Source organism: Hordeum vulgare, chromosome 3H (genome assembly GCF_904849725.1).
Source record: "Hordeum vulgare subsp. vulgare chromosome 3H, MorexV3_pseudomolecules_assembly, whole genome shotgun sequence".
NCBI classification, from domain to species: Eukaryota; Viridiplantae; Streptophyta; class Magnoliopsida; order Poales; family Poaceae; genus Hordeum; species Hordeum vulgare.
This window is the reverse complement of record NC_058520.1, coordinates 616,337,719-616,356,706: the sequence shown is the minus strand read 5'-3', so window position 1 is coordinate 616,356,706 and position 18,988 is coordinate 616,337,719. Positions and strand designations below refer to the sequence as shown.

General features: G+C 44.5%; 1 protein-coding gene across 1 annotated transcript; it reads left to right on the top strand.

Annotated features, from left to right (window-relative positions):
* The first annotated feature begins 14,567 nt into the window (after positions 1 to 14,567).
* On the top strand, positions 14,568 to 18,111 carry LOC123445706 (receptor-like cytoplasmic kinase 176). The gene is made up of 6 exons (XM_045122732.1): positions 14,568 to 14,951; positions 15,192 to 15,520; positions 15,666 to 15,801; positions 15,910 to 16,052; positions 16,152 to 16,275; positions 17,416 to 18,111. The coding sequence occupies exons 1-6, from the start codon at positions 14,867 to 14,869 to the stop codon at positions 17,868 to 17,870; spliced, it is 1,272 nt and encodes a 423-aa protein (XP_044978667.1). The 5' UTR covers positions 14,568 to 14,866; the 3' UTR covers positions 17,871 to 18,111.
* The last annotated feature ends 877 nt before the right edge of the window (positions 18,112 to 18,988 follow it).

Here is an 18,988-nt window from a genome sequence, read left to right as displayed (position 1 = left end):
TGAGGAATCCGGGTCTCATCGTTGACCCGGAGCTTCTTTGGTGGCGGTCGGGTGGGCCATTAACGGTGCCGACGGAGTGGGCCCCATGGAGGTGGTACGTCGTCGTGTCACAGAGGAGGACGAGCACATCTGTCGTGGTGGCGCCAACATATGCAGGCCGTGGTGGCCCATTAGGTGGCATTTGTTTTGTTATTTAAGTTTTCTATTAATTTTTTTTTTGATTCTCTTTGGTTCACTCTTTTTACCAAGTCAATACTTTGATAATTTTAGTTGATATTATTTTGATTCTTTCTAACAATCTTTTTCGAAGTATTAGAGTTTCACAGGAAAACTCATCTCTTACAAAGAGATTTCATTTTTTGAACTTATTTGAACTTCAAATTTTTGTGCGTTCAAGATGCACCACTGAAAGCCACATCATGAATTTGCAAACCTTTGTGACTTCATTTGGTATTTTTCATGCATTAACTGATTTTTTGAGTTAAATGACCGTGAAATTGAAGAGCACTACAAATGAACTCTCAAAAGGTTGAAAGTTGCCATGGTATCATCATTTCACCCACATAGCATGTGCTAAAAGTTGAGAGGATTAAGAAAACTAGATCCACTTCGTGTACAAAATGAATAATCTCTTTCAAAGTATTAGGGTTTCACACGAAAACTCATCTGTTACAAAGGGATTTCATTTTTTTAACTTATTTCAACTCCAGACTTTTTGTGCGTTCAACATGCACCATTCAAAAGCCACATCATCAGTTTTCAACCATTTTCCGACTTTATTTGGTATTTTTCATGCATTTATTGATTGTTTTGTGCTAAAGGACCCTGAAATTGAAAAGCACTAGAAATAAACTCTGAAAAGGATGAAAGTTGGCATGGTATCATCATTTCACCCATATAGCATGTGGTAAAAAGTTGAGAGGGTTACGGCAAAAACTGGATGCACTTCCTGTACAAATTGGACAATCTCTTTTGAACTATCATGGGTTCGGACGCAAACTCATCTGTTACAAAGGGATTTCATTTTTTTTTGAACTTATTTCAACTCAAGACTTTTTTGTGCGTTCAACATGCACCATTGAAAGCAACATCATCAGTTTTCAACCCTTTCTGACTTCATTTGATATTATTCATGCATTTACTAATTGTTTTGAGCTAAAAGACCTTGGAATTGAACCGGGACAGAAGACTCACTTTTTATCCCGGTTCTAGACAAGAACCGGGACTAAAGGTGCTACGGAAGGAGCGAGGACCATTGCACATGGTTCGTGTGTGGAACCGCGACCAAAGGGATTCGGCGAACCGGAACCTTGGCCCGGTCGGTGCCCTGGCCTCACGAGCCGGGACTGATGCACCCATTGGTCCCGGTTACATCTGGGCATGGGCAGCCCGGCCCGATAACCCGGCCCGAAAAACCCGGGCCGGGCTGGGTTGTTCTTTGTGTACGGGCCGGGCTCGGGCTTGAAAATCAGGCCGAGAAAGTAGTTCGGGTCTGGCTCGGGCTTGAAAAAACGGTATTTTACAGTGGGGGCGGCCCAACCCGGCCCGGAATTCACCTTTTATGCCCATTCGAGTCGGGATCGAGCCTGATTTTACGCTTTTTTACTGGGACTGGCTGAGGCTTGAGATTACCAATTCGGGCTTTGTAAAGCCCGGCCCGAAGCCCGACCCGGGCAAGCTCGGGCTTGAGATTTCGAGTTCGGTCTTTGTAAAGCTCGACCCGAAGCCCGACCCGGCCTGGCTCGGGCTTGAGATTTCTAGTTCGGGCTTTGTAAAGCCCTGCCCGGTCCGGGATATTTCCAAGTTTAGTCCCGGTTCGTAAGAGAATTGAGATTAAACCCCTTTCATTATCTGCACCAAAACCCTGTTTTCTAGTATCCCTCCATAGGGGTTGACACGCATGGTCAGGCTAACTTAGGTGCTTTTCACCGTTGGTGTAACCCCCTCATCAAAACTATATCCCAATGCCTCCCCGTAATATGAGTAGAAAACGTTTTTCTCTTCACTCAAAGCACATCCTGGTGGGCCCATCCATAGCGATCTTGCAGGTCCTCTCCTTTGCTGCCGAACGCTCTTAGCTCCCTCGAAAAGCTTGGGAAACCAGTGAGCTTCCCAACAGGGCCTAAGAGCCTGTTTGGGACTGCTCTGCTTCAGAAAATTCAGTTCCGTTCTAGAAAACGTAAGCCAAACGGGGTAGCTCCACAATATACCGCTTCGAAAAAAAAAAAACTAGAATCTGGGATCCAACTCCTTGTTTTTTGTGAAGCTCTCTAGGAGGTGCTCCATAAAATTATGGAAGCTGGAGTTGGAAGAAAATTACCCACCACTGCCACTAGTAAGTGGATACCCCTTCGTTTCTTACATCTCATCCAATTAAATACTCCCTCAGTTCCTTCATATAAGGTGTATAGATTTTTGAGAAAAAATCCGAAATATAAGGTGTAGTGCGTTGCACCACTCGTTTGGATATTTGTTTTAGGGATTTGATTACATTTACTTATATAAGGCAAGTTCCTCTATTTTCTGATGTCAATTAGTGAGGTGTAATCTCACCCAAAACTTGTGAAATTTTCCCTCCACGTGTGTTCTTTAATTTCCGTGTCAAAAATTATACACCCTATATTTAGGAATGGAGGGAGTAGATCATTTTCATTAAATTTTCCATTCGCGAAGCTGGAGCTAAATGAGAGCCAAACATTCTCTTGAAATGGTTGCAACTCTTATATGAAACTGCTCTAAAGTGAATTTGATGAAGCGGAGCTGATTTTGATGAAGCAAAGCAGTCCTTAGTGTCGTTGTTTTAGTTCAAAACTATGTATAAGAGGGAGTAGTTTTCTTTTTAGATCTTTGAATTGTGCTATTTCTTGGAACAGTTACCAAAATTAGGATGCATGTGGAAAAGTGGGCGCATGCATGCATGAATGCATGAACAAGTGGCCGAGTTGAGTGGAGTTGGATTGGATGCACTGCATGCAGTACAGTGTGATTGTGGTACAGCGGAGGCAGTAAATAATGACATCCACAACTTGTTGCAATACATGGAGCCAGGAGGTATCCACGACGGCCGTTCAGACCGGTTGACATCTTCTAATGCTGAGGTGGCAGAAGTGCTGCAGATTGGTCACTGACCTGGTTCACACTTAATTGGCTACTAAAGTACTAGCTGCCATGGCAGTGTCCATCCGATCCGGCATGCGCATCCGGTTGAACTTTGCTTGACGTTGGCCTTTCTCTGGATAGCGACCCTTACCAGCTCGAACCATCTCCTGTGCCCTCCCTCAACGGACGTGCATTCGACGTACGGTTAGACTTTGTGCACCAGGAGCCACAGTCAAAGGCTCACGAGCTCATTTCTTATGGCCAGTCTTATAGGAGTAGTATGTTGTTGTATCCAGGAATCGGTCCGTCTGGATTCACACAAATGAATGAATCCACAGGCATGCATGCAGCCTTCTTCTTTTATTTCCTTTTTCTATTTTTGCCAATTCGATCCGTGTAATATAAATATATGCGCTCGTTGCTGACTCCGTCAGGCCCAGCGACCAGCGACGTGCGTGCGTTCGTCCGTCCGTGATTCTTCCTCTCTCCCGCCCGCGTTGATGAGTCCACCGCGCTTTGCTGCTGCATTTGGTGGGTGGCCGTTTATTTATTTAGGCGTATTACGCAAACTGATTACATATTTATTTAGGGTATTCCTTTTTTTATTTTGCCGTAATTATTTAGGGCATTATGAAGAAATGACTAATTATTTGTTAGGGCGCCCATACATGCATGGTTGTACTCCTATTGACTCTTCCTCAGACTAGTCGTAATATATATAAGTATCATACATTCTAACTAGACAATTTTAATGATGTGACATCAAATTAAATGAAAAATAATAACTAACTAGACTATCATGATATCGTATCGTAGTTAATGACGTGTTGTTATCATGTGTAATTTATAACAATAAATGAACTATCATATAATACTACACATAATAAATAATACTAACATATGTTACTTTTCATTAGGCTGCTCATAGTGGGGAGTAGTAGTATCATGCATATGATACTATTGTATAATACTACCTTCATACTGTTGGAATTATGCCCTAGAGGCAATAATAAATATAGTTATTATTATAATTCCTGTATTAAGATAACCGTTTATTATCCATGCTATAATTATATTGAATGAAGACTCATTTACATGTGTGGATACATAGACAAAACACTGTCCCTAGCAAGCCTCTAGTTGGCTAGCCAGTTGATCAAAGATAGTCAGTGTCTTCTGATTATGAACAAGGTGTTGTTGCTTGATAACTGGATCACGTCATTAGGAGAATCACGTGATGGACTAGACCCAAACTAATAGACGTAGCATGTTGATCGTGTCATTTTGTTGCTACTGTTTTCTGCGTGTCAAGTATTTATTCCTATGACCATGAGATCATATAACTCACTGACACCTGAGGAATGCCTTGTGTGTATCAAACGTCGCAACGTAACTGGTTGACTATAAAGATGCTCTACAGGTATCTCCGAACGTGTTAGTTGAGTTAGTATGGATCAAGACTGGGATTTGTCACTCCATGTGACGGAGAGGTATCTCGGGGCCCACTCGGTAATACAACATCACACACAAGCCTTGCAAGCAATGTAACTTAGTGTAAGTTGCGGGATCTTGTATTACGGAACGAGTAAAGAGACTTGCCGGTAAACGAGATTGAAATAGGTATGCAGATACTGACGATCGAATCTCGGGCAAGTAACATACCGAAGGACAAAGGGAATGACATACGGGACTATATGAATCCTTGGCACTGAGGTTCAAACGATAAGATCTTCGTAGAATATGTAGGATCCAATATGGGCATCCAGGTCCCGCTATTGGATATTGACCGAGGAGTCTCTCGGGTCATGTCTACATAGTTCTCGAACCTGCAGGGTCTGCACACTTAAGGTTCGACGTTGTTTTATGCGTATTTGAGTTATATGGTTGGTTACTGAATGTTGTTGGAGTCCCGGATGAGATCACGGACGTCACGAGGGTTTCCGGAATGGTTCGGAAACGAAGATTGATATATAGGATGACCTCATTTGATTACCGGAAGGTTTTCGGAGTTACCGGAAATGTACCGGGAATGACGAATGGGTTCCGGGAGTTCACCGGGGGGGCAACCCACCCCGGGGAAGCCCATAGGCCTTGAGGGTGGCACACCAGCCCTTAGTGGGCTGGTGGGACAGCCCAAAAGGGCCCTATGCGCCTAGGAAAGAAAATCAAAGAGAAAAGAAAAAAAAGGAGGAGGTGGGAAGGGAAGGAAGGACTCCCACCCACCAAACCAAGTCCAAGTCGGTTTGGGGGGGGAGCCTTCCCCCTTGGACTCGGCCGACCCCCTTGGGGCTCCTTGAGCTCCAAGGCAAGGTCCCCTCCCTCCCACCTATATATACACGGAGGTTTTAGGGCAGATTTGAGACGACTTTTCCACGGCAGCCCGACCACATACCTCCACGGTTTTTCCTCTAGATCGCGTTTCTGCGGAGCTCGGGCGGAGCCCTGCTGAGACAAGGTCATCACCAACCTCCGGAGCGTCGTCACGCTGCCGGAGAACTCTTCTACCTCTCCGTCTCTCTTGCTGGATCAAGAAGGCCGGGATCATCGTCGAGCTGTACGTGTGCTGAACGCGGAGGTGCCGTCCGTTCAGTACTAGATCATGGGACTGATCGCGGGATTGTTCGCGGGGCGGATCGAGGGACGTGAGGACGTTCCACTACATCAACCGCGTTCACTAACGCTTCTGCTGTACGATCTACAAGGGTACGTAGATCACTCATCCCCTCTCGTAGATGGACATCACCATGATAGGTCTTCGTGCGCGTAGGAAAATTTTTGTTTCCCATGCGACGTTCCCAACACATACTACATAGTATCATAAAGTATTATCATAGATGACCGTATTTATTGACATGCATGACACATAGTAGTATAACATTTAACATGTTACGGTATCTACCTACGTTACTCTAACCCGCTTTCTCTTCTTTAATTGTCTGTCACATCAGTATGTTTGTTAGTCCCAAGTACATGAGGCTGCCCGTAATGGGAGTATCATGCATGCCGACTAAGCAATTTTGATGACGTGACATAGAATTAAATGAAGAAAGAGAGGGTTGAGTATCATATTATGATACCGTATCATATTAAATGATGTGCTACAATGTGTCTTGCATGGCAATAAATTAACTATCCTATGATACTAACATATGATACTATGCATTACGAATGTGGTATCATACACTAGTATCATATGCATGATACTAGCATATGATACTACCCATTACAACCAGCCTGATACTACCTTAGTTATTTCCACTATGGCCAGCCTTACAACCAGCCTCGTGAACTGGTCGATGCACCCCAACTCGTCGACCAACAAGTCGATCGGCAACACGGTGTCTCCCTTAACTGGTGCCTGCTGAAAACGGAAAATCATCTCCACACCGGATGACCATAGATTTACCCTTATTAGGCCCTGTTTGGAATCATAATAGATTATAATAATCTGGATTATGAAGATAGATTATATAATCTGGTTTATAAAAATAATCTAGGTGGGCATGTTTGGAGGCCAGATTATATAAACTGGAATCCAGGTTTTATATTGTACAATGACATGTATGTCCTCTGTTTTTTAACTGCAAAGGTAATAATTTAGATGGGCATGTTTGGAGGACGATGGCGGTGACAGTAGGTAATTATCTCCAAGTTTCCAAGGGTGATGGGTCATTAGTAATCCATAATCAGATTTTAGCTGGGGTAGAGTAGATTATGAGTTTTTAATAATCTGGTCATCTAGTTTTTATAAACTGCAATATAATCTGTCTTGTTTGAAGACATAATAGATTATAAAAACCGGATTATATAATCTGAGTGTATCCAAACAGAGCCTTAGTTAACCGAACCACCAACATTCAATTAAATATGCTAGCTGCAGTAATCAGGTCGATTACTTCAACACGTGGTAAATTATGTATGCATCCATTCAACGACAACCTTTGCCTTTTCCATTGGACTACGTCACTTGCAAATTGCAATTCAACGACAAGCTTAGCTCGGCGCTGTAAAAAACTCGTACTCCCTGCGTTCCAAAATAACTGTTTCAAGCTTAGTATAATTTTGTACTAGAGCTAGTACAAAGTTGAGACACTTATTTTAGAACGGAGTGGGTAGTAACTTGTTGTACGTGTGCGTGTTCGACGACGCTTTCCCACTTTTACAGTGACGACCAAGTTTTAACCTCTTTCGGGCGTGGATGAACCTTCTTCTTCTTTTAATTTGGGTCAAGAGATCGTTTTCACCAAAAAAAGAAATGTACTGCCGGCCGGACGAATTTTTGCTTGCGCGGGGCATCGTGTGAACAAAATCACCACGCCGTATCCTTCGAAAAACAAATCAACACGTATGCCATTTGTCCACACAAAACAAGCGTCATACAGAAAGGATTAAATTTTTCTATTACGTCAGATTTTTCATTTCTTAGGTGGCGATATCCCCTGACTCTACCTTGGTCCATTCATGATGGTGGTCGTAGCCTACGAAGCATCGATACTTCAGAAATTTGTGTATCGACGTTCCGTACTTCGTTAATACTCCGATACTTCAGATACGCCTTCGATACGGGTATCCCCAAAGTATCGTCATTTTTAGTTTAAAAGAAATGACGATACCCGTATCCTCGAAGTATCGTCGTTGTGTATTGTTCATGCCTTGATGTACCATTGATCTGTTCATATAGATAGTGAACGTGGACTGTACTAATGTAGTAGTTGGATAAAAATGCTTGTTAAGGATGTTGCTTGTGCAATCTATTATTTGGCCCACTCGTGCAATTTCAAGGTTGCTCTTTATATATGTTTGTTATTTGACAATCTCAAGTTTCTAATTTTAAAAGGTTTGTTAATTTTATGTTGTCATGTTAATAGGTATTACAGTCTAAATTGTACTCTGACAGTCTATGACCGATTGGCCGTGTTATTCATTGATGATAGTGAGATTTTAAAATGAGAAACAAGAAGGTATGGAAGCAATTAGACAACCAGTGTGTCGGTATTTTGTTATCATCTCACATATTTATTATGTTAGTTTTTATTGCATATTATTTTATTATTATTTATATATGCTTGCCGTATCGCCGAATTGCTGTTTTTAGAAATTGTCGTAACCCGTATCGCCGTACCCATATCGCCGTATCAGTGTCGTCGTATCGGTGCTTCGTAGGTCGTAGCAAGTAATGGAATGGGGATTTAGCCTTGTTCAAGGAAATGAGGATGGTGGCGGCAAGAGTGGTGATGTAACTGTTCATGTCGTTTGCGGCTCTCCCATTTCGTTTTTGCGGCTCCTATTATTTTCTTCCTCGGCCACCTCAGGTGAACTAGCAGCAGCGATGAGATGACGATGGTGATGATTTGATTTTAGAGCTAGACGATGTCAGAAACATAAGTGCGAGCTATATATAGATGGTGATAGGAGTAGAGGAGGTAGGGGCGCGGAGGGCAGCCATGTGTGTGGTGTCGAGTTTGCGCTTCACATCGGTGCTTGCGGGCAACGTCCGGTGAATGGATTCCGCACCCATGCTCTTCTTCCATGGTCTGGTGGCGAAGCTTAAGAGACTGTGGATCGTCGATCACATTGCCATGATGCCATCTTCCTCGCCTGTCCATGGTCCTTTTTCGCAGAGTTTTCAGGCTGAGTTATAATTTTACATTTCTCAACTGCAATGCAATGCAAATTTTAAATGGAGTCGTTCCGGTCTTTCTGCTTAAACAAAAAAAGCAGCACGGCATGTGCACACACTAGCAAGGGTGTAATAGAGCATGTGAAATAAATTTTTTCTGTTCCAAAAAGTGTTCTCTTTTTTATTTTGACATGATCAAAAAGTGTTCTCTTTATTTAAATTATTTTATAAATGGAGTAGCGCTTTCGCGGCAATCAAGCCGTCCCGCGTAAATTGACCAGCAATTACCAACTGCGTGTCTGAAGCAATCTTGACAGTCCGATAGGCATCAGACGGCTGCCACCGATCGCCAACACAGTAAGTCACCCGGAGCTGCACAGACGGGAGGAGCTGCATCCCCACCTGCACTGCCAGAGACACGTGATCGACGGCACTTTGGACTTTCGCACGTGACCATCGAGCTTACAGTAGTTTTTAACCTCTTTTGGGAAGTGGATAAACCAAGCAAATCGGTCAGGTATCAGTGCGGGACAGCGTGACAGGATCACAGCAAAATCACCGTGTCATGTCAATCAAACTAATTAAATCACTACGTCATGCCTAACAAAATCAACATGCACGACATTTGGTAGAAAAAAAAGTCACACTGAAAATATTACTCCCTCCGTTCCTAAATATAAGTCTTTCTAGAGATTCCACTAGTAGACTACATACGGATGTATATAGACATATTTTAGAGTGTAGATTCATTCATTTTGCTCCGTATGTAGACTTCTAGTGAAATCTCTTAAAAGACTTATATTTAGGAACGGACTCCATCTGTATCAAAACATATAAAACGTTTTTGAGGCAAAGGGAGTATCAAGATATAGTCTTATATTTTCACAGGGGGTGGGGGTATTATGTACTCAATCTGTATCAAAAAATTCAAAATAAATCCCCCCATGCTAACCAGCACGCGTCACATGGGCATGCTGGCTGGACGCCCTTTATGCGCATGGTAATGTGTTTAATTGTACTTCCTCTGTCCGGATGTATATGACATGCGCGTAGTTTTATGTTGTTAATCTAATTACTTAAATATGTATTATATGTAATATATAATATATCATTAGATTCATGCGACGATGTAGTTTTTGAATATGTAATTTTTATCGCATATAATATATATTTAGCTAATTAAATTGGTAAACTAGAACTACGCGCATGTTCTATACACTTAGACGGAGGTAGCACGTACGTAGAAGTCTCCCCATTCTAGACATGTTCATGTACAACCCGATCCAAAAGCACAACATTCATGTCAACCTTAGAGCGTATACAGCCGCAACTTGTAAATCCGGTCCCTCAAACGCACGTTGACGCATTCGTAGACACTCACCTATCACATCTTAAATAATGCATTCTACAACCGGACACATCAAATCTCATATCTCAAAATTCATACAAACCATATAATGTTCTCTCTTGTTGCAACGCACGGGCTCTTTTGCTAGTCACTCCTAACATGCCATCGGACTACCAAAATTTGTCATATTTGGCTATGGTGGAGACTAGCCACCACAGACCTTGCTTTCCGAAGCCCTTGTCATCCCTCTCGTCGAAATACCGATTGAAGACGCCGCACGAATCGAGCTAGAGATGTCCTTGCTGTTGCTCAGCTCCTCCCCCTCCTTCCATGGCAGTCCGGCCATTTCATGGATCGCCCCGATTCTGCTCTCTGGCGAGAACGCATGCGTTCCTCCGCTGTTGTTTCTTCAAATTGCGGGGGCAGATGGCTTCCATCCCTGTGGCGTCCTGCGTCTCCGCATCAGTCGCGTGTGCCACCGCCATCTCCTCCGCGAGACAGGCCTCGGCGGTCCTTATCCTCTCCTTCCCACGACGGACCGCCCGTTCCCGATGGGACTCGAAGTCTGTCGGACCGGTGATGGGGAAGGGAAGATTTTCCGCTCGATAGGACCTCGATGATCCCGCCCCAGAGGAACCGAGCGCCCGTCGAGCGGACGCTACGGAGTCGTGACAGACAGATCCTGCTGTCGGCCAGGCGATATCCTCGCATGAGCGATGGAAATGCAATGCAGACCGCCATTGCCTTCTCCAATCCACACGGGACGACCCCCAAGTCGATGTATCCAGACTCGTTGGAGTCAGACCCACTGCCCACCATGCCGAAGAAGGCCGGAGATCGCCGGAGATGAGTTAGGATGGTCGGCGCATGAGAGTGGAGGGGAGTGGAGTGAAGTGGCTAGGGTTTAGTCCGGTGAGCGGGTAAGGACAAATAGATGTGGGGTTGATGCGGACCAGGCGGACGCGCCCGTGCGCCCCTTATCCGTCCCATATTTGGGTTGGATATGAGGGGTGCCGCTTAGCCCGTGTGTTTGAGACTAGTTTCAAAGGCTTGGCTAGGTCAAAAATTCATGACTGGTCAGCCCAGGAGTATATAATAACAAAAATTGCATGATCGTCTCAAATTACAATGAAGATTCCACCCTGTCCGGTTCGCAAGTGCCCAAGATCCCGAAGCTTGATCAAGGAGGAGATAAGGAGCGAGGAGAACACACGGAGTTATACTGAACATAAGTGAGATAAATGTTTAGTACGACAATGAAAAGCCAATCTTTGGGGATTGATGATATGTAGTCATTAAACTCCCAATGCATTGCCCAGATATTTATTCTTAATAACTGAGGTAACCTCGCAATGATAAGAGCTTGCGGTTAGACAACTGAGTTTTGATGCAGGTTGCACATTGGTGAATATGTAATTTCGACGCATCATCCGCTTCACGCGTCACAAGCACATCTTAATGAATGTCTTCTAGAGCATAAATTAATGTCAAGATGACCCGAGAACAAATATATGGTTGTAAGAATGAAGACCTCTAAGGTTGCTAAAGGTTGTGCCAAAAACTAGAATTTAATTTTCTCGCAACAACTTGTTAGAGCCTTTTTCATGTTGCACATTCTCTCGTGGGTTCGTTTACTCACGGTCAATCTTAGGGGAAAAGGCTGAGAACCTTCACTATCCAAACTGTATTTCAAATGGCATCAGTTTGCAGTGTCATATGCAAAGAAAATGATTCTTTTCAGGGGATATAACAATTTATATGGAATGTAGTACACAATATTCCTAAGAAAAAAATCATATATGATTCAACTATATATGAATTGAATGACCATCATACGGAAAAACCTTAAGTATTCCAACCTTTTATAACCCCTAAGAAAATCCTCTAAATCAAAGATGTGGTTGCTCTTCGTCATATTCTCAATAGTTGTACTCTAGAAACTTCACCTAGTTTTGTTGATACAACATACTCCTACATACAGATTAAAAATATATACTAAAATTGTTGGATATTTAATGATTTTACAGAAATTGCATATACAAGTGTGCAATAAGATATATTGTTTTTCCCAATTTCCATTGATGTCCGTTATAGCAATAGAGTTTATTAGACATATTGATTTATGAAAATAGAGTCACAAATATAAATCACATCTATAATAGTAATTATGAGAATGACTTATTTTTTTACCTCATTATACATTACGGTGCTTACACAATTATTCATGCTCACTATTCCTAAAAAAGTTTAACATAGCATGTACAAAAATGGTATCATTAATATTATTATATCTTACACAAAATCTTTTTTACTAAGTAAAAAGGTTTAGTATAAAATGATCATAACACTTTAACTCGACTTGGTCCATACAAAGGTTGATCGAACGGGATATATGATCACCATTCTAGGTTTGGGTGTTAAAATACTAGATACATGAGTGTATAAATGCCATCCAGTTGACCGGTTGCTAAATGTGTGTGAGCATATTTCAGTATTAAGCACGTTTTAAAGACACACAAAGGTCTCATGTACATTCCAACATGAATAACTGTATGAAAATAAGTTATTAGGAATATAATAAAGGACCCATTTTAAATAGTATTTTAGCATTTTTTTAAGATATTAAGTCATTACGAACAAGTCATAAAAGAGGAAGGGTAAGAAAAATCGGAAATCAGTGAAAATACTTAATAACGGAGTTATCACATTAATTTCAAGATAAGTGGTGTGGCAATAATGATAAAAACGGAATAAAAATCTTAATCCAACAGGATAATGCAATGCCTCATTTTATCCCTAATAATGTAACTTTTCGAGAAGTTGTGTAAAAACTTATATATACATTCGATTATTACAACAATCCTAAACAAACCCGAGTTCGATATCTTGGACCTCTGCTTCCACAACTCTGTGAGACTGTAGATAACTTGCAAATATACATGACTAGTATAGGGTGTTGAAGGGGAGTTTGAGAATTATGAGGCACACAAGTTGTTTAAAAGTTTTGTCACATTACAGAAGTTATGGTTGAAGTTATGTTAAGACAAAACGAAAAAAATATAAACTTACACACTTGTACATAAATCGTTTTCAAAATGATGGAAAAGAAGTAATAGGTCAATATTGAAACGATCAACTAGTTGATAATAACAGGGCCATTATATAAAAAATGTAATAAGAAAAGGAAAAATATTTTTCGAAGCATAATAATATCATCAACATAGACCAATACGAAAATAATGATCTTGCCTTTCCTATAAAAGAACAAGAAAGTGTCTTCTCTTGATGGTCGAAAACCAATGGTTTAATGTTTTTCACTTAACCCAGAGTACTATGCTCCAGGTGCATATTTCAGACCATGCGAAGCCTTATGAAGCTTAAAAACAAAATTTATCTTGCATTTTACCTCATAACCAGGTGGTTTTTTCATGTACACTTCTTCCTCTAGAACATTATGAAGAAACGTACTCCGCACATCCAATTGCCGAAGACTCCAACCACTTAAGATTGCAACAGAGAGAACAAGTCTCATAGTAGCTGCTTTAACTACAGGACTAAAAGCGTTTTCATAATGTTTATTTATCATCTTGCTTAAACCCCTTTGCTATCAATCTTGCCTTCTATCTGTTCATTTTATCATCCACCTATGTTTTAATTATGTATACCCGTCTACAGGTAATAACATTTCTGTTTTTGGCCGGAGGAACCAAGTGCCAAGTCTTCTTACTTCCAATGAGAGCACCATGCTCATCATTTATAGCCATTTTCCAATTTTTGTTACTCAAGGCCTCCTCCAAATTACTGGGGTGCACCAGTGGTTTCTAACCCTCGAAAATAAGTTTTGTCATACGTCATAGCGCCGTCAGTACTAATCTTGGTCAGTAGTAATCTTGGGTCTCACAATATCGTGTCGTGATCGAGTTTGCTGCATCGGCATAGCCTGATCTATGTTTGGACGTGACCTGGAATCCGAGACCGACATGTTGTTAAAGACAAGAAAGATGTGTCGGTTTATAAGCGTGAGTGCTCATAAGGGTGAGTACACGCTCGTATAGGTCGGCGAATTCGATTGTACTGTGTGGAAAAAAAAAATGCAGACTTATGATTTTTTTTTTATGCACCCTAATAAGATTACCATGGCGACGACGATGATTTGGGAGCGAACGTTGAGAAGAGAGAAGCAGGAGCCGGTCGGAGAGAAGAACGGCGCACGCACGCGCACACACGAGCAGAGTCCAAACGCCGGCGAAAAACAAACCCATCCAAAAAGCGTTCCCCCGGCGGCAAGCCGTGCCGCGCAAACTCACCACCACCAACCGCCACAAGAAAACGCAAACCGTCTGAATCAAACCACGACCCTCCGACGCAGATCCGACGGCCGGCGCCGGTCCCCGACCCGCCACGCAACCTCCACTGACGCCCCGGGCCCGCGTGTCACCGGCCGGAAGGTTCGCCGTGGAGGCGCCCGGTATAAATTTCGGGGCGGGAGCAAAAGCTGCCGAGAAGAAACACACCTTCTTCTCGCCTCCTCGCTCCCCGCCTCCCGCCCGCCATTAATGCGCCCCTCCTCCTACTGGGGCAAGTGGTCAACCAGCTTAGCACGGGCGACGCCGGCCTTCCTTCCCGTGATCGGCCAAGAGGCCGACGGGGACAGATAGGAAAGTCAGAGGTGTAGTATATATAATCCGGCCTGCTCGCCGGCCGGGGTGAAGACAGGCTCTGCCGTTCGCCAACGTCTCTGAGAAAAGCTCCGTCTCCCTTGCCTGAGCCTCCGTCCATCGATCGATCTGCCGCCGGCCATGGGGAACTGCTTCGGGAGCAGGATCAGCTCCGACAGCCCCTACAAGACCACCAGCGGCTCCGCCTCACCTTCTTCCTCCTCAGGTCAGCCCCTCTCCTCCTCCTTGCCGTTCTCCGGCGAGCGCCATTTCGCCGCCTAACTAATCTGGACCGTTCCTTCATTTTGGACCAATCTTCTCGTCTCACCTGCCCGCAAAGCACCTTTTTTTTTGCTTTTTTCCAAGCTCCCGGTCTCAATCCAAGAGCAAAATTTAGATTTTGCTTCGATTAGTTTGCTCTTCTGATGATCTTATCCTAATCTTGTCTGATTGATTGGTTAATCAGGGTGGGCGTGGAGGAGGAAGGGCAAGGGGGGCGTGAGCGTGTCGAGCAGCCGGGTGTCGTCCTCGCCGTCGACCACGGTGCCGCCGACGCCGCGCAGCGAGGGCGAGATCCTCCAGTCCGCCAACGTCAAGAGCTTCGCCTTCACGGAGCTCAAGACGGCCACCCGCAACTTCCGGCCCGACAGCGTGCTCGGCGAGGGCGGCTTCGGGTCCGTCTTCAAGGGCTGGGTCGACGAGACCACCTTCGCCCCCGCACGGCCCGGCACCGGCATGGTCATCGCCGTCAAGAAGCTCAACCAGGAGGGCTTCCAGGGCCACCGCGAGTGGCTGGTCAGTCTTCGCCTTCTCTTCTCTGAATTACTCTGCTACTGAATATGGCTTCTGAACTTTCTGAATCTCTGCATTCAGAATCAGTGTGTTGCTCAAATTTCTAAATCCATTGTTACTGAATATGGCTGCTGAATGTGTTGTGCAGGCTGAAGTGAACTATCTTGGTCAGTTGTCGCACCCGAATCTTGTCAGGCTCGTCGGGTACTGCCTCGAGGACGAGCAGCGCCTCCTCGTCTACGAGTTCATGCCGCGAGGGAGCCTCGAGAACCATCTTTTCAGAAGTAATTACCAATGAACCTTCCTCTCTGCTTCATTCATCAGTTAACCACACCTAATTACTTGTTGAGGATGTTGGTGGTAACAAGTTTTGGTGAATGATGAATGCGCAGGGGGCTCGCATTTCCAGCCACTGTCATGGAACCTGAGGATGAAGGTCGCCCTCGGGGCGGCCAAGGGGCTCGCCTTCCTCCACAGCGACAATGCCAAGGTCATCTACCGCGACTTCAAGACGTCCAACGTTCTCCTTGACTCGGTATGTTCTTCTTACTTTTCATTCCAATTTGAACGAGTAAACAAATTGTTCACAAACATCTCAAATGCTAAACATATGAAACCATGGATGAAATTGCAGAGTTACAATGCGAAGTTGTCTGATTTTGGGTTGGCGAAGGACGGGCCGACCGGCGACAAGAGCCATGTCTCCACAAGGGTCATGGGCACTCATGGCTACGCCGCCCCCGAGTATCTCGCAACAGGTAAACCAAATCAATCAATTACATGAACACATAGCTTAATCTTATGCAGCACATCATTATAAGTGCTTTATACCCTTTGCTGTTGCTGAAACACTTCTTATTTGGGTTTGTTAAGAACCTTGAACTTTTCATGCACATATATTTAGCATGAGACAGATACTAGAAAAGCTCTGAACTTTTAGCAGGATGCTTTGCTTGCCGGTTCTGAAGAACAAAAAAAGGGTTGAATAATGCCATTGTTGTTTGTTATGCGGTAGGTACGGCTGGATTACATGAGAATCCAAATGAAAAGTCAGCCTAATCCGTTTGGCAGCTTGTGTGTGTCCTGGAGCACCAGGAGAAGCAGTGATGAACACACCAGCCTTAGAATTCTTGGTCAGATTTTGCAGTTAGGTAGCAGCACAACTGGCCCAATTTTGTCATGGTTTCAGACCTAACTATTGCAAAACGGACCCATTCACCACATGTGTGCTCAAACCAACACCAGATTGATTAAATCAACTGTCACCACCACCACCTGCTTAAATAATGCACACTTTTTGAAATAATTTGATGGGATGGGAGGTGATCTATGCATAAATATAATGATCTAGCAGCATATATAACAGTCTTGGAGCTTGATCAGCAGCCATGTGCTCTGTACTTTGTGTACCAGCAGGTCAATGGCCAGCAGCCAACCGTACTTGTTCATCTACTTTAGTGGTTCCTAGGTAGGCATGAGCTGTGTTAATCATCATATGATACTGTTACCAACACAGTACACTAGTCCAAGTTGTACTAACCTATGCCTAATCCGCCCTAAAAAACCTATATCTAATCCGGTTAAGCCGGATCATTGTCTGTTCGCCCGCAGCATCTGCATATGACGAGAAAAAAGTTGTGACTTCGATGCCCATGGGATCTTGGATGGAGTATCCAGTGGGATTAAATTAACCCTTTGCCTAGTATGATTATCTTGGATCGAATATCCAGTAGGATTATTATGTTGGATGGAGTATCTAGTTGGATTTAATGATTGATGCTTTGCTTGAATGAGTGGATGAATGTATGAAAATTAGCAATCTAGTAGGAGTAAATTATTAAAGGATGAATCATTCAGAGAAACTAATGGTGATGGTGATGGTGAATTGGTGATTGCAGGGCATCTGACGGCGAAGAGCGACGTGTACAGCTTCGGGGTGGTGCTGCTGGAGATGCTGTCGGGGCGGCGGGCGCTGGACAAGAACCGGCCGGCGGGGGAGCACAACCTGGTGGAGTGGGCGCGGCCGTACCTGACCAGCAAGCGCCGGGTGTTCCGCATCCTGGACGCGCGGCTGGGCGGGCAGTACTCGCTGCCGGGGGCGCAGAAGACGGCGGCGCTCGCCATGCAGTGCCTCTCCGGCGACGCCCGGGCCCGACCCGGCATGGCGCAGGTGGTGACCGCGCTCGAGCAGCTGCAGGACGCCAAGGAGACGGCAGCGGGCGCCGGGCAGGGGAAGGCGTTCGTCAGGATGCGCGGCGGCGGCGGGAGCGGCGCGGGAAGGCAGCAGCGGCAGCCCGAGCCGATGGCCGTGCGGCGGCTGCCGGCGGCGCCGCTGCGGTCGCACCCCGAGTGATGGGTTGTAAAGATGATGATGTTTTTTTCTTTTCTGAATGCTGTTAATGTAGCTGGCTTCTTTGCTCCTGCGAATCTGGCGTCCGCCATTTCCATTGCTCGTTTAGTTAGGCAGCGCAGCGGGATGATTGGTGACGATGGTCGGCGGAGCTTTTTGTTTTGAGGCGACTCCGCCGCCGTCGCCGTCGCCGACTACGCTCGACGGAAATGCGCGGGAAAATAACATGCAAAAATTAGCGGAATTTGCATGGATGAACGGATAGATACCAACGAGTGAACGTTGGCAACTGTCTCTGTTTCTTGCACGAGCCGGCCACGACATTTTGTTAACGACGGCTGGCATGTTTTTTTTAAAGTATGCTTGCATTCAAATCATGACATAATACAAAGTTCTTGAGCGGTGCAAGCACACCCTAACATACACATAAAAGACCAGAAATACAAACATCATCCTAAATAAAACACGAAGATCTTCGAAGCTCTGTGTCATCATTTCTGAACCTTACGAGAAGACACCTGCAACACAACAGTCTGCAACCAGATCTAAGCATGTCATCATCATCAACCATGGCACGATCGTCGTCACGTAGCTTCCCATTCCTTCACACCGACGCCGAAAGGGCAAGGACACACATATGCATCCAACACTCTTGCACCAACCTTTGTCATATGTGACTTTAAGTATCCATATATATGTCCCTTCCACATGGAAAAGAACTAGGATCGACGGCTGACATGGTTGGTGGTTGCATGTATTTATACCTGGCCATGGCCACCGGCCCGGTTCTACCCATATGTCGGGCATGGGCCTAGGTTTTGAGCCTAAAGGCTGGGCCGGGTTGTGCTGAAGCACATTATATTTGCTGGCTTATTTGCTCCTTCGAATCCGGCGTTCGCCATTTCTTTTGCTTGTTTAGGTAGGAGACGGGATGACTGGGGACGACGGTCGGCGGAGCTTTTTGTTTTGAGGCGACTCCGCCGCCGTCGTCATCACCGACTCCACCCGATGGAGATGCGCCGGAAAATAACGTGCACAAATTAGCATTTTTTTTTGTTTGGATGGATGGATATGGATGAACGGATCGATGGCAACCAGTGAACATTGGCAATTATCTCTGT